The 21,907-nt window shown below is 43.7% G+C and overlaps 1 protein-coding gene across 1 annotated transcript in view; it reads left to right on the top strand.

Annotated features, from left to right (window-relative positions):
* Positions 1–576: 576 nt before the first annotated feature.
* p4hb (prolyl 4-hydroxylase, beta polypeptide) overlaps positions 577–21,907 on the top strand; it is a 37,447-nt gene continuing 16,116 nt past the window's right edge. The window contains exons 1-7 of the mRNA XM_084319418.1: positions 577–926; positions 2,943–3,149; positions 6,524–6,657; positions 7,523–7,660; positions 19,007–19,111; positions 19,444–19,569; positions 20,861–21,061. Of these exons, the coding sequence (XP_084175544.1) occupies positions 782–926; positions 2,943–3,149; positions 6,524–6,657; positions 7,523–7,660; positions 19,007–19,111; positions 19,444–19,569; positions 20,861–21,061 (1,056 nt within the window). The 5' untranslated portion in view covers positions 577–781. The remainder of the gene's footprint in view (positions 927–2,942; positions 3,150–6,523; positions 6,658–7,522; positions 7,661–19,006; positions 19,112–19,443; positions 19,570–20,860; positions 21,062–21,907) is intronic.

The following is a 21,907-nucleotide window of genomic DNA, read 5'->3' as shown; positions in this document are numbered from 1 at the left end:
ACCGTATGATGTCATGACCAATGTTCTAGAACGTTTGTGTATGTAATATATGTATAACATATTATGTTACTTAAAATGGATGTACAACCTGTTTTTTTTGCTTCTAATTAACCCTCACAAAAAGTAGCATGGTATTTCAGGGAGGGGGTACCATGATATTACCATCAGTATCATGGTTTAAATTTGATTATACCATGGTAGTATTTAAGTACAAAATGTATACATGATTTCTACCATGGTCAATTATGTATACAATGGCTGGTACACCATGGTAAAATTGCATGGGAAGGAATAGGAGGAAAAACTGCTTCACCAATTTCAAATGTAGCCTCCCCAGCTACCAATAAAACATTACAATTAAATACAAGATACAACTTCCTTGTCATGTGTGTGCTTGAAACCATGGCTAGATATTTCAGAATGAAGTCAGCATGCTAAACCTACAGGAGGCAGGAATGCCCGCTGCAGCAGACAGAGCAGTGTGTGGCTGATTCACTTCCAGGTAGCTCAGCTGTGGTCCAGTCACAATTCAACACGAACAGCTTCAGACCTGATAAATGCGCATGCGCACAGCGCCTGACCCCTCCGGTTCCTGCGCGTAATGCCACGTTAGTTAGTAGCTAGAGACACAATAAATACCAGCTTCTGTTGCAACTCAAACAAGGAACAAGAGGAAACGACACCAAGCAGAATTTTCGCATAAAAGAAGGCATCAACAGTTGTGTGTCTACTACGGCTATTCTGTCTCTCTGCCAAGAAAAGATACTCCTCGACCGCAACAATGATGCTGAAGTTTCTCCTGTACTGCTGGACGCTGGCGGCGGCCGTGCGGGCTGACGTGCCCGAGGAGGAGGACGTGCTGGTGCTGAAGAAGAGCAACTTCGACGAGGCGCTGAAAGCATATCCGAACATACTGGTTGAGTTCTGTGAGTAATGCACGTTAATCCTGTAAGAGATCAGCGTTATTAACACGAGCTTTCTGTGCAGTTGACCACACTGTGACTGACCGGCTCGCTAGCTAACGTTAGCTCGTGTAGCCTGACTGGCTGCTGTGTAAACTTTGACATCTGACTGACAAACTCTGTTGCCGTTAGTAACATCGTTATGTTCTTCACACTGACGCGGGCGTTTAGTTAGCAAGCGATCATGCTAACGCTTATTAAGTTAAAATGTTAGAAACCACCATCAACTCCCAGCATCGTTCAGTACATCCATGTGGTTAACTCCGTAGCTAGTAGTAGCATCTGGAACTAAGTTGTATTATTATTATTATACCATAGCGTGTAAACTGCTCTTCCAAGTCACAGCTAACGGTAGTTACACTACATCTGTGTATTCTGATCATCACCACACTGTAGACTAATATAATAACGTTAGAGACGTGGTGAGCAGCAACTCTTATTAGTTTAAAACTCGAGTCACCGTTCAGATGAACTGTTTTTCTAGCTAATGTCTGTATATTTTGTAACTATTTATCGGGCATACTTGTATCTGATGGTTACATTGTGAAGCTCACTGCTCTGGGGTTATTTCGTGATCCATGCGAGGATGATGCGACCAAAACACGATGGAGCTCACAGAACAACAAGAGATCTAGTTGTATATCTGCATGTGCTGGTTGGTTGGATCTATAACGTTAACGTTTAGTTGTTGTAACGTATTATCCTCGCCTGTGTTGTGCTCTTTGGGAGTTATTTGCGTTTCAATTGCCCTTATGTGGCTTTCTGGTTTCAATTTCACCTCCCAATACTTTTGTTCATGATGGAATATAGCGTCTATAATGTAAATTGTAATCTTGCAACAAGTGATTCGTTTAGCATAGCCTTTTTTCCCAACGTGATCAGATTGAATTAATGGCCCGTGTCCCTGCAGCCCGGGGGCCGTTCATCTGGTCAAACTATTGACCTGTTCGGGAGTTGTAGACAAGTATGTGGACCAATCACCGTGTATGGGCGGGGTTACACGCTGTGTCACTTTGGTTTGACCACGTCTTCTTCAGCTGGGGGCGGGACAGGGAAGGGGTTGAATGGGGTGCTAGGGTGACGTGTACTTCACACAGAAGTTCATCAGTACACTTGTGTTGGTTTGAACAGTGACGTGTCAGAAACACTGATGGTGTAATGTTGTCTTCACTAGTGGTCTTTCTAGAAGAATGGCAGATGTCTGTGTTGTAGCATGGTTTACATCAACAAACAGCAACTTGTATGGGAAATTACCTGTAGATTTTGGAACTGCAGGGTGGAAGGCACCTTTTCCAGTCGCATGTATGAGACCATTATATCTACAATTTGTGGCTCAGGAGGTAGAGCGGTCGTCTGTTAATCAGAAGGTTCCCGGTTCGATTCCCACTCCTCCCCGGCAGCGTGTCGAAGTGTCCTTGAGCAAGACACTTAACCCCTAACAGCTCCTGATGAGCAGGTTGGCACCTTGCATGTTTGCCTCCGCCGTCGGTGTGAATGTGAGGCATACATTGTAAAGCGCTTTCGATAAAATTGCTATATAAATAGTCTATTTACCATTTACCATGGAGCGTAACAGTAAGAAGCATTTTGTATGAAAGTATTCTGTACTTCTGTATGACAACTATTAAAGAAACTTGAAACTAAGTGGAATATCCAGTTCTTCAGGAAGCATTATCACTAGTCCTGAAGTTGTTCTAGGCTATATATTTTTTTAAACTATAGAATGTAGTTTGCCAAGTAACCTGTGAAGTGGCCTACCTGCATTCATGAAATCTGAGAACATAATTTTGCCTTGCTTTGTTTTCTGCTTGGTTGTGTTCTGTTTATATATGTATTTTTACCTTTTCCTTTGCTTTCCAGTAATGATGTATTTTCTGTAACAACAGCGTTATTAATGACTCATTAGGTCGAGGTGACTAAGCAGCACTGAAGCGAACCTCCAGTCCAGCATGTTAAATACACTCTCCTCCCTCCTCACAGATGCCCCATGGTGTGGTCACTGCAAAGCCCTGGGCCCAGAGTTCGCCAAGGCCGCTGGCACGCTGAAGGCAGAGGGCTCGGACATCCGCCTGGGTAAAGTGGACGCCACAGAGGAAGGTGAACTGGCCCAGGAGTACGGCGTCCGAGGGTACCCCACCATCAAGTTCTTCAAGGGAGGAGAGAAGGAGTCGCCCAAGGAGTACTCTGGTGAGCTGCAGTGTCGTCATTGGCACAGGAATGCTTGCATTGTAGCCTAATAATAATAATATATTTGATTTGTAAGGGCGCTTTATATTTGTGGAACAAATCTCTAAGCACTACAGTGTAGAAGAACATAAAACTAGCAAGAGGGTAAAATAAGTAGGACTAAAACTAGTAAAGGAGTAAAAAGAACATAAAATAGTGAAGGCTAAAACTAGTAAAAGAGTAAAGAACATAGAATGTGGAGCTAAAACTAGATAAAAATCGGGGTGCTCCAGTAGCACACCATGTTACCGCGCTGCGTCGCGGAACTCCGTGCTGCGTCACGGATCTGGTTGACTCCGAGTTCGATTCCCGGACTCGCCGTCATTTGCCGAATGTCTCCCCCTGCTCTCTCTCCCGTTTCACCCTACAACTGTCGGTCATGCTTGACCAGGAAAGCGATAAACGCTAAAAAATAAAGTAAAAAAAAAAAATAGATAAAAATCAACAAAAGGCTCTATTAAAAATGTGTTTTGAGGCCCTTTTGTGGTGCGCTCAGGTGACCAGGGAAAGCATTCCAAGACTGGGAGCGGATGAGCAGAAAGCCCGATCTCCTATGGTGCGGAGTTTGGTCCTCGGGCGCTGGAGGAGGGCGGGTTGTAGAGCCACACGGGAGGATGTGGATTTGCTGAGATTCAAGTTTTAAACCTTTAAACAGCAAGCCTGAGTGTGATCGACTTGGGCCCGTTGAGATTGATGGGTAGATTGAAGAGACGTGGTTGCCCACCTCTGGCCTAGATAAAAGTCGAATGTTAGGTGTTGACATTTACAACAGCCATATATGTTGCGTCTGTGGCACAGTTTGTCTAGTCTATCTAGGTGTTGGGTGGTGTACTGTAGCCTACTTCATTGATTTTGTTTAGCTTTCAAACCATTTAAGTAATCTTGGTATTTTTTTTATGAATATTATGGTCACAGGTTTAGGGGCTTAGAATCTTCTCATGCACAAGTTGTTAGACTTACAAATGACTGTTTTTAATCACCATGCTGGTGACCTCATTTAATGTAATTATGTTCAGTCTGTCATATTTCCCCCCAGTGTGATAACCCGGTGTCATTCTCACTTACTTCAGCCATCTGTTACGCGCCACATAAAATAATTAGGGCACATTAATAAGCACCTCTGTGAATGGGAGAAGGGACTCGGAACAAAGTGATCTAATCCTTGATAATCTCTTTCAGTCAAGTGAGTGGATGTGATTTAGCAGGCCTCATAGAAGCTAGAGATGATCAGATAATGGTTAAGTGAGTGGATATGATTTAGCCGGCGTCATAGCAGCTAGAGATGATGAGATAATAGTTTTTTCTGCAGCCAGACTGTAATGACTTCCCTGTCGCTGGTAATGTGACTCTTATAGCAGGAGAGTGAGCGAGTTGTCCAATGAGCCCTTCCTCCCATGACTCTGACTGGTGCTAGGGCTAACCTCCCCTCACAGTCGAGCCCTTCCCTTAGGCGTCCCATGACTCTTGACTTGACTGGTAGTAGGGCTAACCCCTTCCCTTTGGTTTGGTCTTAGTCGGTTTGGTCTTAGTCTGTCAAAACTTTGTTAGTCACACAGTCGATTTCTTTATTATTTTGCATCATGCTGAAGGAGTTATTTAGTGCGGGAAATTATGAGGACATCTCTGCTAAGCGCAGGATTTAAAACCGTCCTTTTGCATTATTATCGCATGTGGAAAACTCATATTTTACATTTGTCTATGAAATCGACTAATCGATTAGTCAACAAATAGGATATCTATATTTTTTAAGGATATCTTGAGTCGAGGAAAAAGCCCTAGACTGTACAGAGAGGGCCCCTCCTCCTCCACAAGTTCCTCCCATGCTCTCTCCCTCCAGCCCGGCCCAGCCGAGTGAGATGTGCAGTTCCTCACGTCTCTTCTCCCCCTTGCCTGGGCCAAGCTTTGTGGTTTGAGCGTCAAGGTTTGTGCAGGGGACCGCCCTGACTTGTAGCCAGCTCCTGCTGCTGAGCTCTGCTCTGCTCTTCCCTCACAGACTGGCTACTGGCTGAGTGGCTAAAAGGGGCTGAAGACGACAGTCAGAATTCCTCACCAGCTGTCTGAGTGTCTGGGCTGAATTCCTCTGTGTAGTTGGCGCTGCTTTGTTGCATCATTGGTCCTGTTTATAACGTCAGAAGTTCAACTCGAGTGCACCAATGCAATTCCTACAGTAGTTTTTGGTTGCCGACTTTTAGGAATTTCTTTTCTTTTCATATTGGTTTGGCTGCAGAAATTATGAAGTATTTTATAAAGAGTATTTGTGTGTGTAATATCAGTTTATTTGACTAGAAAAACCCTTCAATCCAAACATTGATCAAGAAAGTGCAAAAGTTATCCTTGTTTACATTTAGTCATTTAACTTTATCCTAAGCGACCAACAAGTTCTGTACAAGTCAGCAGGAAGGGTATAACTCTGGCAGCGTTGTTCGTCAAACAGTGTTGAACTTGAGTGCTACAGACCTGAGTGCATAGTAGGTACTAGGCAATAATATAGGCATGGTAGATTCCTTAGTAGGAGAGTGCATACTAGTGAAATGTGTTGACTATAGGAAGCCATCCGAATCACCATTAGACCTACATATCCCACCATTCGCCTTTTTGAAAGGCGTTCCCTGCGTTTGTTCTCTTTGTGTTTACAATCTGCATTACGGTTGTTCCCTGAGGCAATAATTGAGCTCTGGTTGGCCATAACCTCCCAGTTTCTGACTGACTTAACGAGACCTAACACTTGACAAAAATTTGGCCTTACACACTTATATAGAATAGAATATAAACACTTTATTTATCCAGAGTGAAATTCAGCACTACAGATCGCTCGCAGTAAACGGTAAACATTTAGGTAGTCAAAAACAAAAGTCACAAATGAGAATAAGAATAAAGAATAAAATACGGTCTGGGATATATATTCTGATACTGTATACATTCTAAAATATATAGCCAAAAATATACAGTAATAAAAGTCCAGGAAGATTATGCCAGATTGTACTGTCACTCTGTGCTCAGTGATGCAGTGAGGCACAGTGAAGTCTGATGGCTGTCTGAATGAAGGACTTTCTGTGCCATAGTGTTGCATCTTGGGAGTCTTAGTCTAACACTGTACGTGCTCCTATCGGCCAAGTCAGTGTGTAGTGTAGTGGGTGGGAGGGGTTGTTATTGCGCCTAATCACAAAGTTCAGCGTGATTTCGTGGTAGTCTTCAGTTCAGTGTTGAGCTGGTGATGTTTTGACCAGTTACCAGGGTCTTAAGAGCAGTTACCAGGGTCTTAAGAGCAGTTACCAGGGTCTTAAGAGCTGTAACCCGGGTCTTAAGAGCAGTACTGTTCTTCTGTTGTCCTGCAGCTGGCAGACAGGCAGATGATATTGTTAACTGGCTGAAGAAGCGCACCGGTCCGGCTGCTGCCACCCTGGGAGAAGTCACAGAGGCAGAGGCGCTGATCGCTGACAACGAGGTGTCTGTCATCGGCTTCTTCAAGGTGAGATACTTACTGCCCTCCCAGAGTGATGACATCTTGCTGTATTGTTTCCAACATGTTGTAGATGTGCTTTTATTTATTCATTATTTAATATATATATATATATATATATATATATATATATATATATATATAATGAGAAAATGATCTATTTGAAGTGAACTTGTTAACATTAAGTCCCAGTAGACCAGGTGGCTAGAGTGTATCGAACTTGTGTTTATCTCTAGACTGTATCTAACTTGTGTTTATCTAGTGTATCGAACTTGTGTTTATCTAGAGCGTATCGAACTTGTGTATATCTAGAGTGTATTAAACTTGAGTGTTTATCTAGATTGAATCTAGCTTGAGTGTTCATCTAGACCAGGGGTCTCAAACTCGCGGGCCAATTGCGGCCCGCTGGATGATATTTTGCGGCCCCCTACTTGACATCAAAGTAAAAAAAAATGTTTTTACATTTTATTTATATATATATATCTTTTTTTTATGTTGTGGGACTTGTACAGCACTTTGTTCAACTTTGTTAGTGCTGTAAAGTTTAAACCTTTTTAAATCTTAGACAAACAAAACACTTTGCTTTTATGAAATATTGTAAGCAGTCATTTGAGGCTTTATAAAAGCAGCACAATGAACACAAATCTGTCCGTGCCGAGTCCGACCTCATCTTAAATAACAAACGGCATTGCTTGTTGTAGTTAACAAAGAGAAGCAGAGTTGATTTTGCAAAACAAACAAAAAAACATATATATAATATTTGATGCGGCCCAGCCTCACCCAGACTCTACCTCCAGTGGCCCCCAGGTAAATTGAGTTTGAGACCCCTGATCTAGACTGAATCTAACTTGAGTGTTCATCTCTTGTGCTGTAGGATGCTGAGTCTGATGATGCCAAAGCCTTCCTGAAAGCGGCAGCAGCTGTAGATGAGATTCCATTCGCCATCACCTCCGAGGATGCAGTGTTCTCAAAGTTCGAAGTGTCCAAGGATGGCGTTGTCCTCTTCAAGAAGGTAATGTCTTGTGCTTTAAAAGCCTAGATTAGCTGTAGGAGTTATTTTAACAACTTGTTTTCCATATACATTTCTAATAACCTCCTCTTGAATGTCTAGTACGCGCCACTGGTGGTTTTTATGTAGACCGTTTTAAACATTCTAGATTGGTCCAATTAGATTCCCCATTACAGTTCCTGCCCATACGATAGTAGCGGGAAATCAACTTGGATCAAAGCTGTTCCCTAGCAACACAATTCCATTGAAAAGCTCTTATATTTGCCACCTCAGGCGTAAATGGATTCTTAAATACAATACTAGCAATGTGTCCATCCAATGGCTGCTGAAGACGCAACACAGTGATTTATGACTCAGACGCTCATCACGACCAGGTAACGCAATCCCGTTGACCTCACATCTGCTACAGGATCTGGTCTCGGTTACTAATTTGAGCCCTTCTAGCGCAATGAGATCTTTGAATGCTGTAGACTTGTGCCAACATTTCGGTCCCATGACTGCATCTAGCGGGAGGGTAAGGTCACGATGCAAGATGTAAAATGTAATGTATAGTATGGCTACCACCTATATTAGCTGATGGTATTTCCTTTAGCCAGCCTTGCAGCAGTGAGTGGACGGATGGCAGCCTTCCCTCACTAAAGCTCCCCTTCACTTAACATTGCCTTCCTCTCTTTGCTCAGTTACTGTGTGCACCCCCCCCCCCCCCCCCCAGATAGGCCTGCATTATCGACTGCACCATTACCTAATAAGTACTTTGGAGAGGGCGTTTAGGTTTTCCCGTATGACAGTATCTTATCCCCTATCAGCGCAGGGGTTTGGCTCCCTGTTCACCTGCAAAGGGTGAACAATAGCTTTGGTCAAAGTCCTGCAGGTCAATCCATCTGTGTTAAGCAACTTAATATTGCCCCAGCTATATCCTTAAAGTGACAGGACCTGAAACGGAGTTCACACATTATTTGTGACCTTTTGGACAGTTAGACGAATATGTGCGAATGTGAAGAATTCCCCTCCTCCAAATCTAGAACTCAAGAGAGGCCAGGCTTCACTAATTTGACCATCAGTTGGAGACGGACCTTGAGGAGTCAAATGTTGTTTTGAACTTTTCTTGTCAAATGAGCTTTATGTTATTGTAGTTATAATGGCTCCAAATGAGGTTGTCCGTATGCCCAGGAAATCCCACAGTTGCTCTCCCTCTCACCGTCACTCCAGGAAATCTCCCTGGCTGTGTCATTGTCCCACAGTTGCTCTCCCTCTCACCGTCACTCCAAGGCTCTCGATGACGTTGAGTTTCTCTGATCTTTTTAGATTCAGGAGAGACTTGTTCATGTCCACAAATCTAGCCAAAACGCTAATCTCACCGACAACTCGAGGCGGTAGAGCAACGGGTTTGGGTTTCCTGTAATCCGTTCATAGGCCAAACATTTATCGTCATGCTTCCTTGAGGCTCAAGTTATTAAAAGGCTCTACGGTCGAGTGTTTTGAGTTTCTTTGTACCACACAGCCCTCTCTGTCAGACACCCCTAGGAAGACTGCCCTCTCTGTCAGACACCCTAGGAAGACTTCCCTCTCTGTCAGACACCCTAGGAAGACTGCCCTCTCTGTCAGACACCCCTAGGAAGACTGCCCTCTCTGTCAGACACCCTAGGAAGACTTCCCTCTCTGTCAGACCCCCTAGGAAGACTTCCCTCTCTGTCAGACCCCCTAGGAAGACTGCCCTCTCTACCAGACACCCCTAGGAAGACTGCCCTCTCTGTCAGACCCCTAGGAAGACTTTCCTCTCTGTCAGACCCCCTAGGAAGACTGCCCTCTCTGTCAGACACCCTAGGAAGACTGCCCTCTCTGTCAGACACCCTAGGAAGACTGCCCTCTCTGTCAGACACCCTAGGAAGACTGCCCTCTCTGTCAGACACCCTAGGAAGACTTCCCTCTCTACCAGACACCCTAGGAAGACTTCCCTCTCTACCAGACACCCTAGGAAGACTGCCCTCTCTACCAGACACCCCTAGGAAGACTGCCCTGTCAGACAACCTAGGAAGACTGCCCTCTGTCAGACACCCCTAGGAAGACTGTCCTCTCTGTCAGACACACCTAGGAAGACTTCCCTCTCTGTCAGACACCCCTAGGAAGACTGCCCTCTCTGTCAGACACCCCTAGGAAGACTGTCCTGTCAGACACCCCTAGGAAGACTGCCCTCTGTCAGACCCCCTAGGAAGACTTCCCTCTCTACCAGACACCCCTAGGAAGACTGCCCTCTGTCAGACCCCCCTAGGAAGACTGTCCTCTCTGTCAGACACCCTAGGAAGACTGCCCTCTCTACCAGACACCCCTAGGAAGACTGCCCTCTCTGCCAGACACCCCTAGGAAGACTGTCCTCTGTCAGACACCCCTAGGAAGACTGCCCTCTCTGTCAGACACCCCTAGGAAGACTGTCCTCTGTCAGACACCCCTAGGAAGACTGCCCTCTCTGTCAGACACCCTAGGAAGACTGCCCTCTCTACCAGACACCCCTAGGAAGACTGCCCTCTCTGCCAGACACCCCTAGGAAGACTGTCCTCTGTCAGACACCCCTAGGAAGGGATGTTTTGTAGGATGACGCACAAGTCACGTAGGTGCTTCCAGTGACTCCTTGCTCTGCATCATTCTCTTCTCTCCTCCTCCTTATTTAGCATTTTAAAATAATCTGGTGTAGATGGTTTAATTTAGGCACTTGCTTGCTTGAATGGGTTGATTAGGCAATAGTCTTCACAATGAATGAGCCGTTTCAGCTCTGATCGACGTTGTTTCCTCAATTGAGTTTTTTTTTTATTATTAGACTACGCAAAGTTACCAGTTGCCTATTCCAGTCGAGGAGGCAAGGAATGTTATTACAGGCTGTAGTCAGACATGCCTGGCAGGCTCAACTAATGGAAAGATAAGCAACACCAGTGCAATATGACAAAATATCATCTTAAAATAGATTACATGACTGCATCTTTGTTTTAATGAACCATTCAATTTCACCCCCACCCACACAAGTACCACTAAGTCCAATATGAACTGCACTTCCCTGTAAACATTAAAAAAAAATTGCATATTATGAAACCATTTCTCTTACAATCTAGAGCCCTGAAATGCCAACTTTGGTTGTAAAATTAAATGAGATGCTCACATTATGATATCATTATATCAGTGGCATAAAATGGTTTATTGCAATTATTTCTGGGACAATGTATTGTCCAACAACGTTATCGTGACGGATCTAGTCAGCCATTCATTCATTCATTCATGCACACAGCTGCTCTGCCCCCTAGTGGCGTCCCGCTAGCATTAGTTTGACATCAACACATTGTCACAGTAGCATAGCAAAGCTAATGCTAACCGTTTCAACGTTAATTTGGTGATTTTGGAGGCGAGGGAGTGAACGGGCTTAGCCTCTCGCTCGCCCAGGGCACGTGCAACGATCTATGCAAGGTTGCTTCGCATCTACGACGCCGTGTGTCCTTGTTAATGACCGTCCCGGGTGCGTGAACACTTTAGGCAACCAACATGCGCTTCCGCGTTGCTCTGAATTGCTCTGATTGGCCGAGCGCGCGCATGCCCATGAGCCGCGACGCGCTCCTCAGAGGCAGGAATACTAAGCTCCCCCTTAAGCTCCAGGAGAGAGGAGAGAGGAGAGAGGCTGAAAACCCGCAGTTCTTGCCCGACTGATGGGAGCCGAATCCCGGATCCGATTTTTCTGATGAATACCCCCAAAACATGGAGGTCCCGAACGCATGGAAGTATTGATTGCGCCGTAACGAATCATTAAAAAATATATACCGTTAACTGGAATATGTTGTGCCTTTACACATATGTTTGATTATGTAATTGGTTTGTCATGACAAACTAATAAAAAAATCGCGATTTACCCGGTGGCTACAACAACACAGTGACTACATTCATCATTGTTTACAATGAACGGAAATCGGGATTTTTTTTATTAGTTTGTCATGACAAACCAATTACATAATCCAACATATGTGTAAAGGCACAACATATTCCAGTTAACGGTATATATTTTTTAATGATTCGTTACGGCGCAATCAATACTTCCATGCGTTCGGGACCTCCATGTTTTGGGGGTATTCATCAGAAAAATCGGATCCGGGATTCGGCTCTCATCAGTCGGGCAAGAACTGCTGGTTTTCAGCCTCTCTCCTGGAGCTTAAGGGGGAGCCGCGCTCGGCCAATCAGAGAAACGCGGAAGGCGCTCGGCCAATCAGAGAAACGCGGAAGCGCATGTTGGTTGCCTAAAGTGTTCACGCGTCCCGGGTATGGTCACCAGGGCCCTCATTTATCAACGTTGCGTACGCACAGATATGTGCGTAACCTGTGCGTACGATAATTTCTAAGCAAAGTGTGGGACTTATCAATTTGAACGTGTGCTTGACTTTGTGCGTATATTTACACACGGCTCAGGGCATGCGTACCTGGCGCCCGGCGGTAGAATATGGATACTGCAGACGGACGGCATATGCTTTCATGCATTAGTTTCAATGTGGAAATAAGCTTTTGTTCATTAGTTTGACTGACGTGTTCTGTATGACCCCCGTAATTCATTATAGTTAATTGTAAAATAGCAACAGTAGTGTAATTATGGTCAACCCTATAAATAACATTTGGAATAATAGGTATTTCCTTCTGAATGAATGCAGCATGGTTTATATATAGCGTTATCGGAATATACGGGGTGTACTGACTGCGCTCCGCGTAACTCAACTCGTTATTATTGTGCATAGATTGCAGAAATACGGGAACGTTTTGATTATATTTAAAAGGCTTTGCCATTGTTAAACGAAATAAGTGGAATTTCGAAGGTGTAAGCAGAATACAAGTCATATGAACACGCACAATATAGTGTTCTTCCCCCTTCCTACTGTATAAGAAAGAATAAAAAATGCATTCCAACGAGAACGGAGGTTATTTGTTGAGTTTGTGTATTACAAAACCCTTGCAATAAATGTGTCTTAAATGGATGAAAAACATACATGCTCTGGATATACAGGTAGCAGCATATATCGTGTGGGTGATATGACTTGTATTCTGCTTACATAACTTCAAAATTCCACTTATTTCGTTTTACAATGTCAAAGCCTTTTAAATATAAATCAAAACGTTCCCGTATTTCTGCAATCTATGCGCAAAATAATAACGAATTGAGTTCTAACAAAGAACGTATTACATGCTGGGTAGGCTGATAGAGTAAACTGTAAATGAAATAGCCTATAACATTATAAAGGATAGGCTATAATAGCAGGGTCTTCCCAACCTTTATTCCCCAGAGCCCCACGATTCCTGGGAGACATATAGGAATATGATATAAGGTATACTGGTCCGTCAGCGAGGAGATTTAGCCCACAGCGGATAGCCATTAAATGCCATTTGAGAATATAGGCTATTAACACTTTGAGAGCCAGCCGTGTTTTCCTTTTTACCCCCTTGAATGCCCAAATCCACTCCAATGTTAACGCTAATCTATGTTTTAAATTATGGCTATGTGTCTAATCTGCCCGTCGCTTATCAAAGACTCATTTTCCAGTCAACATTGTCAAAGCAGATTGTTTTTTTATCGCTTCATTTCAGTTTGATAGCATTTTGAAAATCACTCGTTTTCGTGAAAAAACAACACATTCTATAACAATCGTCTTTTACTGGAATATTCTAGAACGTTGTCATTTGTCGGCCTATTTATGAATCGTTTTCAAATGAACGCTAGATAATCGATAGTATGTGTGCGCACGCACGCTTGTGCCGCGCGCTGATAATCGCTGCTCTTATTTCCTGATGGCTTTTACAGCCATATCGCATATAGGGGAAACGCTTATATATCTGTGAAAACGAGTCTGATTATCCTAAGACTGATAACATAGATTTCTTACCTGAGATCAGATGATATCCAAATGGTTTATTCCAATTTCCGATCGCCATTCGGAAAAATCGCTCGTTTGATTGATCCATCGTGTATACAGTAAAACACATATTCGCCGCGGCACCAAGGCTCCAGAATGAACTCTGGTAGACCCCGGTTACATCGGTGAGAAGTAAAATGTGGAGTCAGAAATCCTTTCTCCCATTCACTTTCATTGAGTCCAATCCAAAAGGGTGATTTACCATCTGGGAGACGATAGGGGGCGCTTTTTTCACATCTGAGCGCCTGGGGTGACTGGATCTCCAACGGTAGGCTTGCTTGATGCAATATGATTTCAGATCGCTAATACATTTTTTTCTTCTTTTTAAAACGAGTATTCTCGTGATGGGCATTCAACCCGCGGGGGGTAAACCCGAGAAATCTCGGGTGTGGCATCCAAAGTGTTAATGCAAAACGACGGCCTATATAGCCCAGGGTTTCCGTTAGAAAAAATTGTTGCCGGCCTCAGTGTCCGGTAGATTTCAATCTACCGGTCAAATGAGAGACATTCCGGTCAGAGTTTATTGAGCTTAAAAACAATTGATAGGCAAAAGAATGACAACAAAACAAAAGAATGACATCATCAAGGCATGTAGATTTATAATATTTTTACTTAAAACTAGGCTACTTTTGCGTATAAAGTCATTATATTCCAAATAAAATAAGTCCCGAGACTCATGCTGCTGCCGTCTTTAAATCAAATAGGTGTCTGTGGGCAGTCGCCCGACATTAATAAACAACAGTCTGTTATAATCACATTTTTATGAGCTAACGAATTCCGTTATATTGGACATTTGTATTAATTATATCAAGCGAAGAACTGAGAAATTTGGCAGAGAGAGACGGCAACATTATCGTGGGTCTGCGTGACGACTCTCTCTCTCTCCACCTCCCAATGACTTATTTGCGAGAGTATGGCGCTGCAGAGCAGCAGATTCAGCTGTTATTGGCTCTTTTCTGGGAACCGCACAACAGCGCCCCCCACCCAACATTGAATTGAAAATGGCTGAATTGGAGTACTGCTGGAGTACTGCATTGTGCTGCTGTTGCTCCGGCTCTGCAGCTTCACAAAAGTTCGCACACCCAGTACTAAGCTCTCGCTGACAACGTCGTTGTCATTATTAGAAGCAACGATGAAACAAATCATGTAATGATTGTTTCATTCATCGCATAGGCTATTTAATTTTAGCCTATTTTAATACAATTCAAATTGTGCTTAGACTCAGGGAATTATTTTCACCGGACATTAAGACCGGAGAGATTAAATATGTCGGACTTCAACAGATTTTGCCGGTCAAGTACCGGTAATTACCGGCTAACGGAAACGCTGATATAGCCTATACATATTATTTAATGTTTTCATAAGCGTAAAGATACAGCTAGATGAACGATCAAGTTAGTTTACTGTGCAGGCTTCGCAGGGCTGTGCCATGTGCTATTATATATGCGCAAGTTACTGTTGCATAATGTAGGCTATGGCTGCTATTATATCTAATTTATATAGGCTACCTAATACCGACAACAAAATAGATTGTATGCCTCTACAAATCATATTATACCCAGTAGCCAATCGAACGAAACTGATAAAGGCATTCATATTCCAGCATGGTTATGATGACACACCAACGCCAAACAGTGGTTAACGGTCTTTATTAGTATTTTGAGCTGTCCAGGCAGAATTGCAGCAATGGTCTTAGGGAGTCGTTGATATCTGACATCACAAGTCCGCCTTTTATTTATCCCATAACACTGGTTGTGTCTTCTTGGTTCGACAGCGCCTCCGTGAACAATCTCGCTCGTGGAGTTTCTCAGAGTTCGCTCGGGTTAGTCAATTATTTCACATCCCATGGGGGGTGTTTCATTACCATATATGGATAATCATGCACAAGCATTGACGGTAATAACAAATGGTATTTATCAATACGGAGTGTGCGTAGGACCCGTGTACGCACGGTTGGTAAATACCGATATTTCTGTGCGTACACACATTCTAAATTCCGTGCGTAGGAACGGAAATATAACACTTTCCTACGCAACGTTGATAAATGACGGCCCAGGTTCATTACAATTAGCGCAGAGGGCTTGAGTTTCCTAGCCTCGTCGGTGTCTGTAAAGGTCGGTTCATTACCACCCTCCCACCCCCTTTACGATTGTCTGCCAGCGCAACACCACTGCTATTCTTAACGCCCATTAACACTCCGCTAAGCCCACTGGGTCTTTTCTTCAGCCGTGGGTTACCGGGGTGGGGGGGTTACAGCAGAATTTTTATTGGCACGTTTGGTAAATCTATGTTAAGTTGGGGCAGAATTCACCGACTCAATAGACCAAGCACCAGCTGGGGCAGTTAACTCATTCTCTGCCACGTGGGAACGGGATATGGCTATGTGCTGCCACTAGGGGTGGAACGGTTCACAAAATCGACGGTTCGGTTCGTATCATGGTTTTGGGGTCACGGTTTTCGGTTCGGTTCGATATACCTACGTTGTTTTTTATTTAAAAAAAAATGTAACACTCAAAAATCTAAACATGCTTCTCATTTATAAAAAAAAAATAGGTTTACAGAGTTTACAGCCTTAAATAATGTTTGGCACACAAAGACCGAACTGACTGAAAAATATAGGCTACATTTGTCAAAGTATTAACTTAGTGCAAACAAACAATATGCTCAGCCAGCACTAGACTTTCCTTTCTTTAATATAAACACAAAAAAACAATGTCAACAATGTTTAAATTCCCTGATTGTCGGTTCTTAATGGAAAGATTGGTTTTCCGCTTGAAATTAAAGTGCAGTATTTGAAATACAATGAAAGGAATATGGCTGGATTTCTTATCAAAGGGAAAAGTGTCAGTTATTTAAAATAAATAAACAAATTAGAAGGCCATCAATATAAATTGCAGCATACATCAAACTAACACACACACACACTGTACTGTTTCAAAACAACACTGCTCTGTTCATTCTATTTTTAAAATACGTACATTATCTGTCTACATTTATTTAGACTAACATTATTTAAATATTGAGTGCAACTGTGGTTGATTACGTAATTCTGTGAGTTGGAACTATCTATGGGTTGGCGGGTCCGCAGGGACATTTTAGTGTCACGGACCTTCAGCTCAGTCAACGTTATCAGCTCCGGTAACGTTAGGAGGAGTTCATAACATCAACATGCAGTGGAAAAGCGGCAATAGTCCCGGTTCGAGTTAGTAAAACACAGTTTTATGTTAGCCTTCTTGGATGTTGAATAAACGCCTATCATTGTCTTTAAACACCCCGCCTCTCAGACTCCCATTTTCTCCTCTGCTAGCTAGTAGCTACGATAACATGACTGTATTAGCTGGTGGGCTACCATAGTTAAAACGTGCGTTGTGTTGTACAAACTGCTAACGTTATGGCAAGATGTGTGTAGGCCTATGTAATGTTAATGGCTGTTTTTAAAGTCGTAATGAAGATTGATTTATATTGCGCTTGCCATTTACACAAACTGACTAGCACCTGGCTGCAGTGCTGCTGCTGCTTCTGCTGCAGCCAGCGCTCACCTCGCCCGGCTCCGTGCCAAATTAATTATTATAGCTATGGATGCAATACTATGGCCCATTTGACATTGAGTATCTATCGTTCAAGATGTGAAAAAGAAATAATTTTTTTATACCGTGGTGAATATAAGTATGGTTTTAGAGCGGTTTAGGGTCATTCCTGGGAGGCTAGTAATAGCCCGATACGTGTTATATTAAATCCATTGACATTTAGTCCCTACACACGGTACACTTAAAAATTTAAATGCATATGATCGGTATTATGTTCCATCATGAATGCATAAGGGGGGGGGGGGGGTCGTTTCTGATTAATTGATTGTCAATAACGGCATTCGTTAGTACAACAACATACGCTGATCAGGGCGATGGATATGTACAAGGCACAATCAAGCTGAAATTGATGTTAAATTGCTCTTACGTGGGGCGGCGTGGCTCAGGGGTAGAGCGGGTCGTCCAATGATCGAAGGGTTGGTGGTTCGAATCCCGCTCAAGCCCATGTCCATCCCACTGCCGTTGTGTCCTTGGGCAAGACACTTAACCTACTTGCCTCGTATGAATGTGTATGCATGTGAATGAATGTTGGTGGTGGTCGGATGATTATTCGCCACGCTTCCGTGAGTCTGCCTCAGGGCAGCTCTGGCTGCAATTGTAGCTTACCACCACCGGTATGACTGTGTATGAACGAATAATGAACTCTGTGAAGCGCTCTGGGTCAGTGAAGAGCGCTATATAAATCCAAGTCATTATTATTACCTGTGGCCGGTAGGATTCCAAAAAGAATATTCCAATTATTTGATTGCCAACTGGTAGATCGTATGTCCATTTGGCCCACGCCATAACCCACCACAGCATAATGAATCTGTGGTCCCGAAACTATTCAATGTGAAGCCCTTGGTTCAGGTTACTAGAAAAGTCCGCCCGGAGGCATTTCATTGCCGCACAGAGTCTCAAAGGAAGTGCAACACCGGCCGCATCCCACCAGGCAGCGGTATTGGACTTTTGCGATCTCACTCATTCCCTATGGCAGTGCTTCTCAAACTTTTTCTGTCAGGCCCCCCTTTGGCGGACCAAAATATTTTGCCCCCCCCCCTCGCCCCAACAAAATAGTCATGAAATGGGCCATGTTTAAATTTATTGAAATAACACCAATATCGTGACCTTTCAAATTGGCCCTATATTTTGTTTTCAGAGCTGTCATGGATGAAAAGCCAGCTTCACACAGATACTGTATGTGGTGCTGAATGGTATCAACACCTTAACTGCTGCATCATGAGATACTTGGTGGGCCATGAGATGAGATACTTGGTACTCAGCACCACACTCTGAAACTAGCTCTCTAGGTGGTATCAGATGAGATTTCAAAGAGTTCTTCCAAGAGTTTGGATGGAGATGTGTCAGGAAGCTTTGTCTCAATGTTGTCTGTAAAGTTTTTTTTTATCCAGAGTAACTTGGTGATCCTTTTGTGTTTTATTAAATAATGATTTTCAGATTTTGAGAAATGGTATTTTCATGGAGAACAGTGCAGCTGCAACAGATAGCACTTTAGTGATAATTTTCTGTAATCCAAATTTTTTATTTATTTTTTTAATAAATCTCAAGGCCCCCCCTGTCATGCCTCTGCGCCCCCCCTGGGGGGCGCGCCCCCCACTTTGAGAAACACTGCCCTATGGTAACACCAAGGTCCCTGGATGAATAATGAACAAAAATATATATAAAAAAAAAAAGGCAAAATGATCAAATAACGTGTATATATATATATACGTGGTTGGCGTTCAACGATTTGCGGACAAACACGTATATAATTGTTGCTGGCAGAGAATCAGTTAATAGTGGATGAACGTAAGTAAGCCCCCCAGCCTAAAAGTTTCCACATTTGTATTTCACAGTTTGACGAAGGCCGCAATACCTTTGATGGAGAGCTGACCAAAGAGAACCTCCTCACGTTCATCAAGGCCAACCAGCTGCCCCTGGTCATCGAGTTCACCGAGCAGGTAATGACCGTCACTTCTGCCATTCATGTCGTTGGAGAGATGCAGGTCGCCTTGGAACACTCAAAATACACAAACACTTCTGTTTCACTATGCTCTCTCCTTGATTGGAGGATCAAGAAAAGAGGGCGGGTTTGAAATAGGCCAGTTAAAGTACACCCCCCCCCCCCCCCCCCCATTACCTCTTACTTACTCTTCATTTTCGTCTAGTTTCATAACGACGGTTCCATTAGGGCATTCAGTGGTCTCACCTCCACTTCTAAACCTACAAATCCTGTACAGTCCAAATGCGCTTGCTGTCCAAATAACACATGTTATTGCTTTGTTCTCTGCAGACCGCTCCTAAGATCTTCGGCGGAGAGATCAAGTCCCACATCCTGATGTTTGTGCCCAAGGCCGCTTCCGACTTCCAGGGCAAAATGGACCAATTCAAGAAGGCAGCAGAGGGCTTCAAAGGAAAGGTGGGCAGACTGTTTCAACAGGCTGATTCTAGGCTCTGGTGATGCTTTTATCTAAAGCCTCCTAGCTGGACTTTGAATTACATATCCTGTTCCATTGGAAATCTGTTGTGTGTGTGTATATATTCCTTTTTATACACTACACATACTCCTTCGGCTCTGCTCAACCTGTGTTTTACCGTTAGGATGAATTAATTCACCGAATGCAGTAAATGCTATAGGATGTTGCATTCATGGCTTTAGCGCAGACCCATTCGATCGTCACGAGTGGTACGACAGGACCTCGGATGCAGCTGAGCAATGTTGGAAATAACACACTACGTATTGTACACACCAGTACTGTGTAGGTCAGTGTGTAGTTGACCTGCCTAAATGAGTCGGCTCTCTGCAGAGTTTGCCTGCCTCGCTGTGCATGTGGGGGGGATAACCCTAACAACCTGACCCGCATCAACTACAGCCTTGTAAGCTATCCTCCCTGTCCTGTACAGGTGATGCTAAACATGTCTGATGTACCATTGTACAGTTTAGATTTCCAAGCAGTGGTGTGCACAGAAGGAGGGCTTGAGCCCCTGCCCTTTTGCCCCAAGTGGCAACAAATTAAATAAAAAAATGTAATTATGAAGACAGAAATGTATGGTATGGTTTATTTCTTAATCCCCAAGGGGAAACATGGTTTGCCACCAGAGCAAATACAAATATGAAAGAAACAGTTACAGGATACACAACACAATAGGGGAGCCTCTCAACACAGTGCTATCGGTGTTCATTAAAAAATGTAACCAAAGCAGGAACAAAGGACCTTCTCAATCGCTCAGTAGAGCATTGAGGCATCAACAATCTATCACTAAATGAGCTTCGCAGAGCATCAAAAATACTGAACAGTGGGTGGCCTTCAAAAGATAAAATGGTATTCAGTTTAGTTCTGGTTCGCTTGGCTATGATGATCTCCAGGGAATCAGGAGGAAGGCCAATCATTGAGCCAGCCTTTTTAATGATTTTATTTATACGTTTTTTGTCAGAAACCGTGATGCTGCCCCCCCAGCAGAGAACAGCATTAAACGGGACACTAGCCAGTATACCTTGATAGAATACATAGAGAAGTGACTAGCTGATGTCGAAGGATCTAAATATACTACTATCCATGAAAAAATATACCCCCTCCCTTGAGCCCCTGCTCCCCAAATAGTCTGTGCACGCCCCTGTTTCCAAGCATTTCCAAATACTGTGTAGGGCAGTGTAGTTGACCCGCCTAAATTAGTCAAACATTAACCCCCCCTCCCTCTTTCCGACCCAGATCCTGTTCATCTTCATCGACAGCGAGGTGGACGACAACCAGCGCATCCTGGAGTTCTTCGGGCTGAAGAAGGAGGAGTGCCCCGCCATCCGCCTCATCACCCTGGAGGACGAGATGACCAAGTACAAGCCAGAGAGTGATGCCATCACGGCCGAGGGCATCACCGAGTTCTGCATGCGCTTCTTCGACGGCAAACTCAAGGTATGCATGAGTAGTTTGTGTGTGTGCGGCAGCAGTTGTGGACACTACAGATGTTTGTCACTAGACAGGGTATCTGTGGGGTATTAAAAAGTCTTACATTTTATTTGCACAGGGCGGCTGCGTGGCGCAGTGGGCAAGGCGCTCGCAACGAATGCTGGAGACTGGGCTCGAACAGGATGCCTCCTGTTCGAGCCCCGCTCTCCACATTGCTTTCAGTTTAGCTGGTCGTCCACAGTAATACACATTGGCCGTATTACGGGGAGGGAAACTGAAGGGTGGGGATTGGGCGTTGTGGACAGCGACTCCTACAGGTCGGTTGGTGCGCCTGCGCAGTAGAATCAAGAAGCGACGGGGGCGGGGCCCCTCCAAAGCCCAGACCCCCAACGCTGAAAGATCGAGCCGCGCTCATATTTGCGAACGCATAAACTATATCTTAAATTATGGCTATGTGTATAATATGGCTGTCGCTTATCAATGACTTGTTTGCAGTCAACATTGTCGAAACTGTTTTTTAAATCGGTTCATTTCCGATTTATACCATTTTGAAAAACGCTCGTTTTATGAAAGTTCCAGAAAATGTCTCAAGATTCTGTGATAATCGCCCTTTACTGGAATATACTGGAATACACAAAAAACTGTCATTTTTCGGCCTATTTATTAATCGTTTTCAAATAAACGCTAGATTATCGATAGTATACGTGTACTTATGCACGCTATAGAAGCGGGCTGAAAAATCAATTATCCATTTCCTGATCAGCACACACACACATAGGGCCCACGTTGATATATAGGTGAAAAAAGCTCTGATTCACCCAATACTGGTAAAATAGATTCCTTACCTCAGAT

The sequence above is a fragment of the Notolepis coatsorum genome (assembly GCF_963971535.1).
Source record: "Notolepis coatsorum genome assembly, chromosome: 7".
NCBI lineage: Eukaryota > Metazoa > Chordata > Actinopteri > Aulopiformes > Paralepididae > Notolepis > Notolepis coatsorum.
The sequence above is the reverse complement of the archived record's forward strand: the minus strand, read 5'-3'. Positions and strand labels throughout refer to the sequence as shown.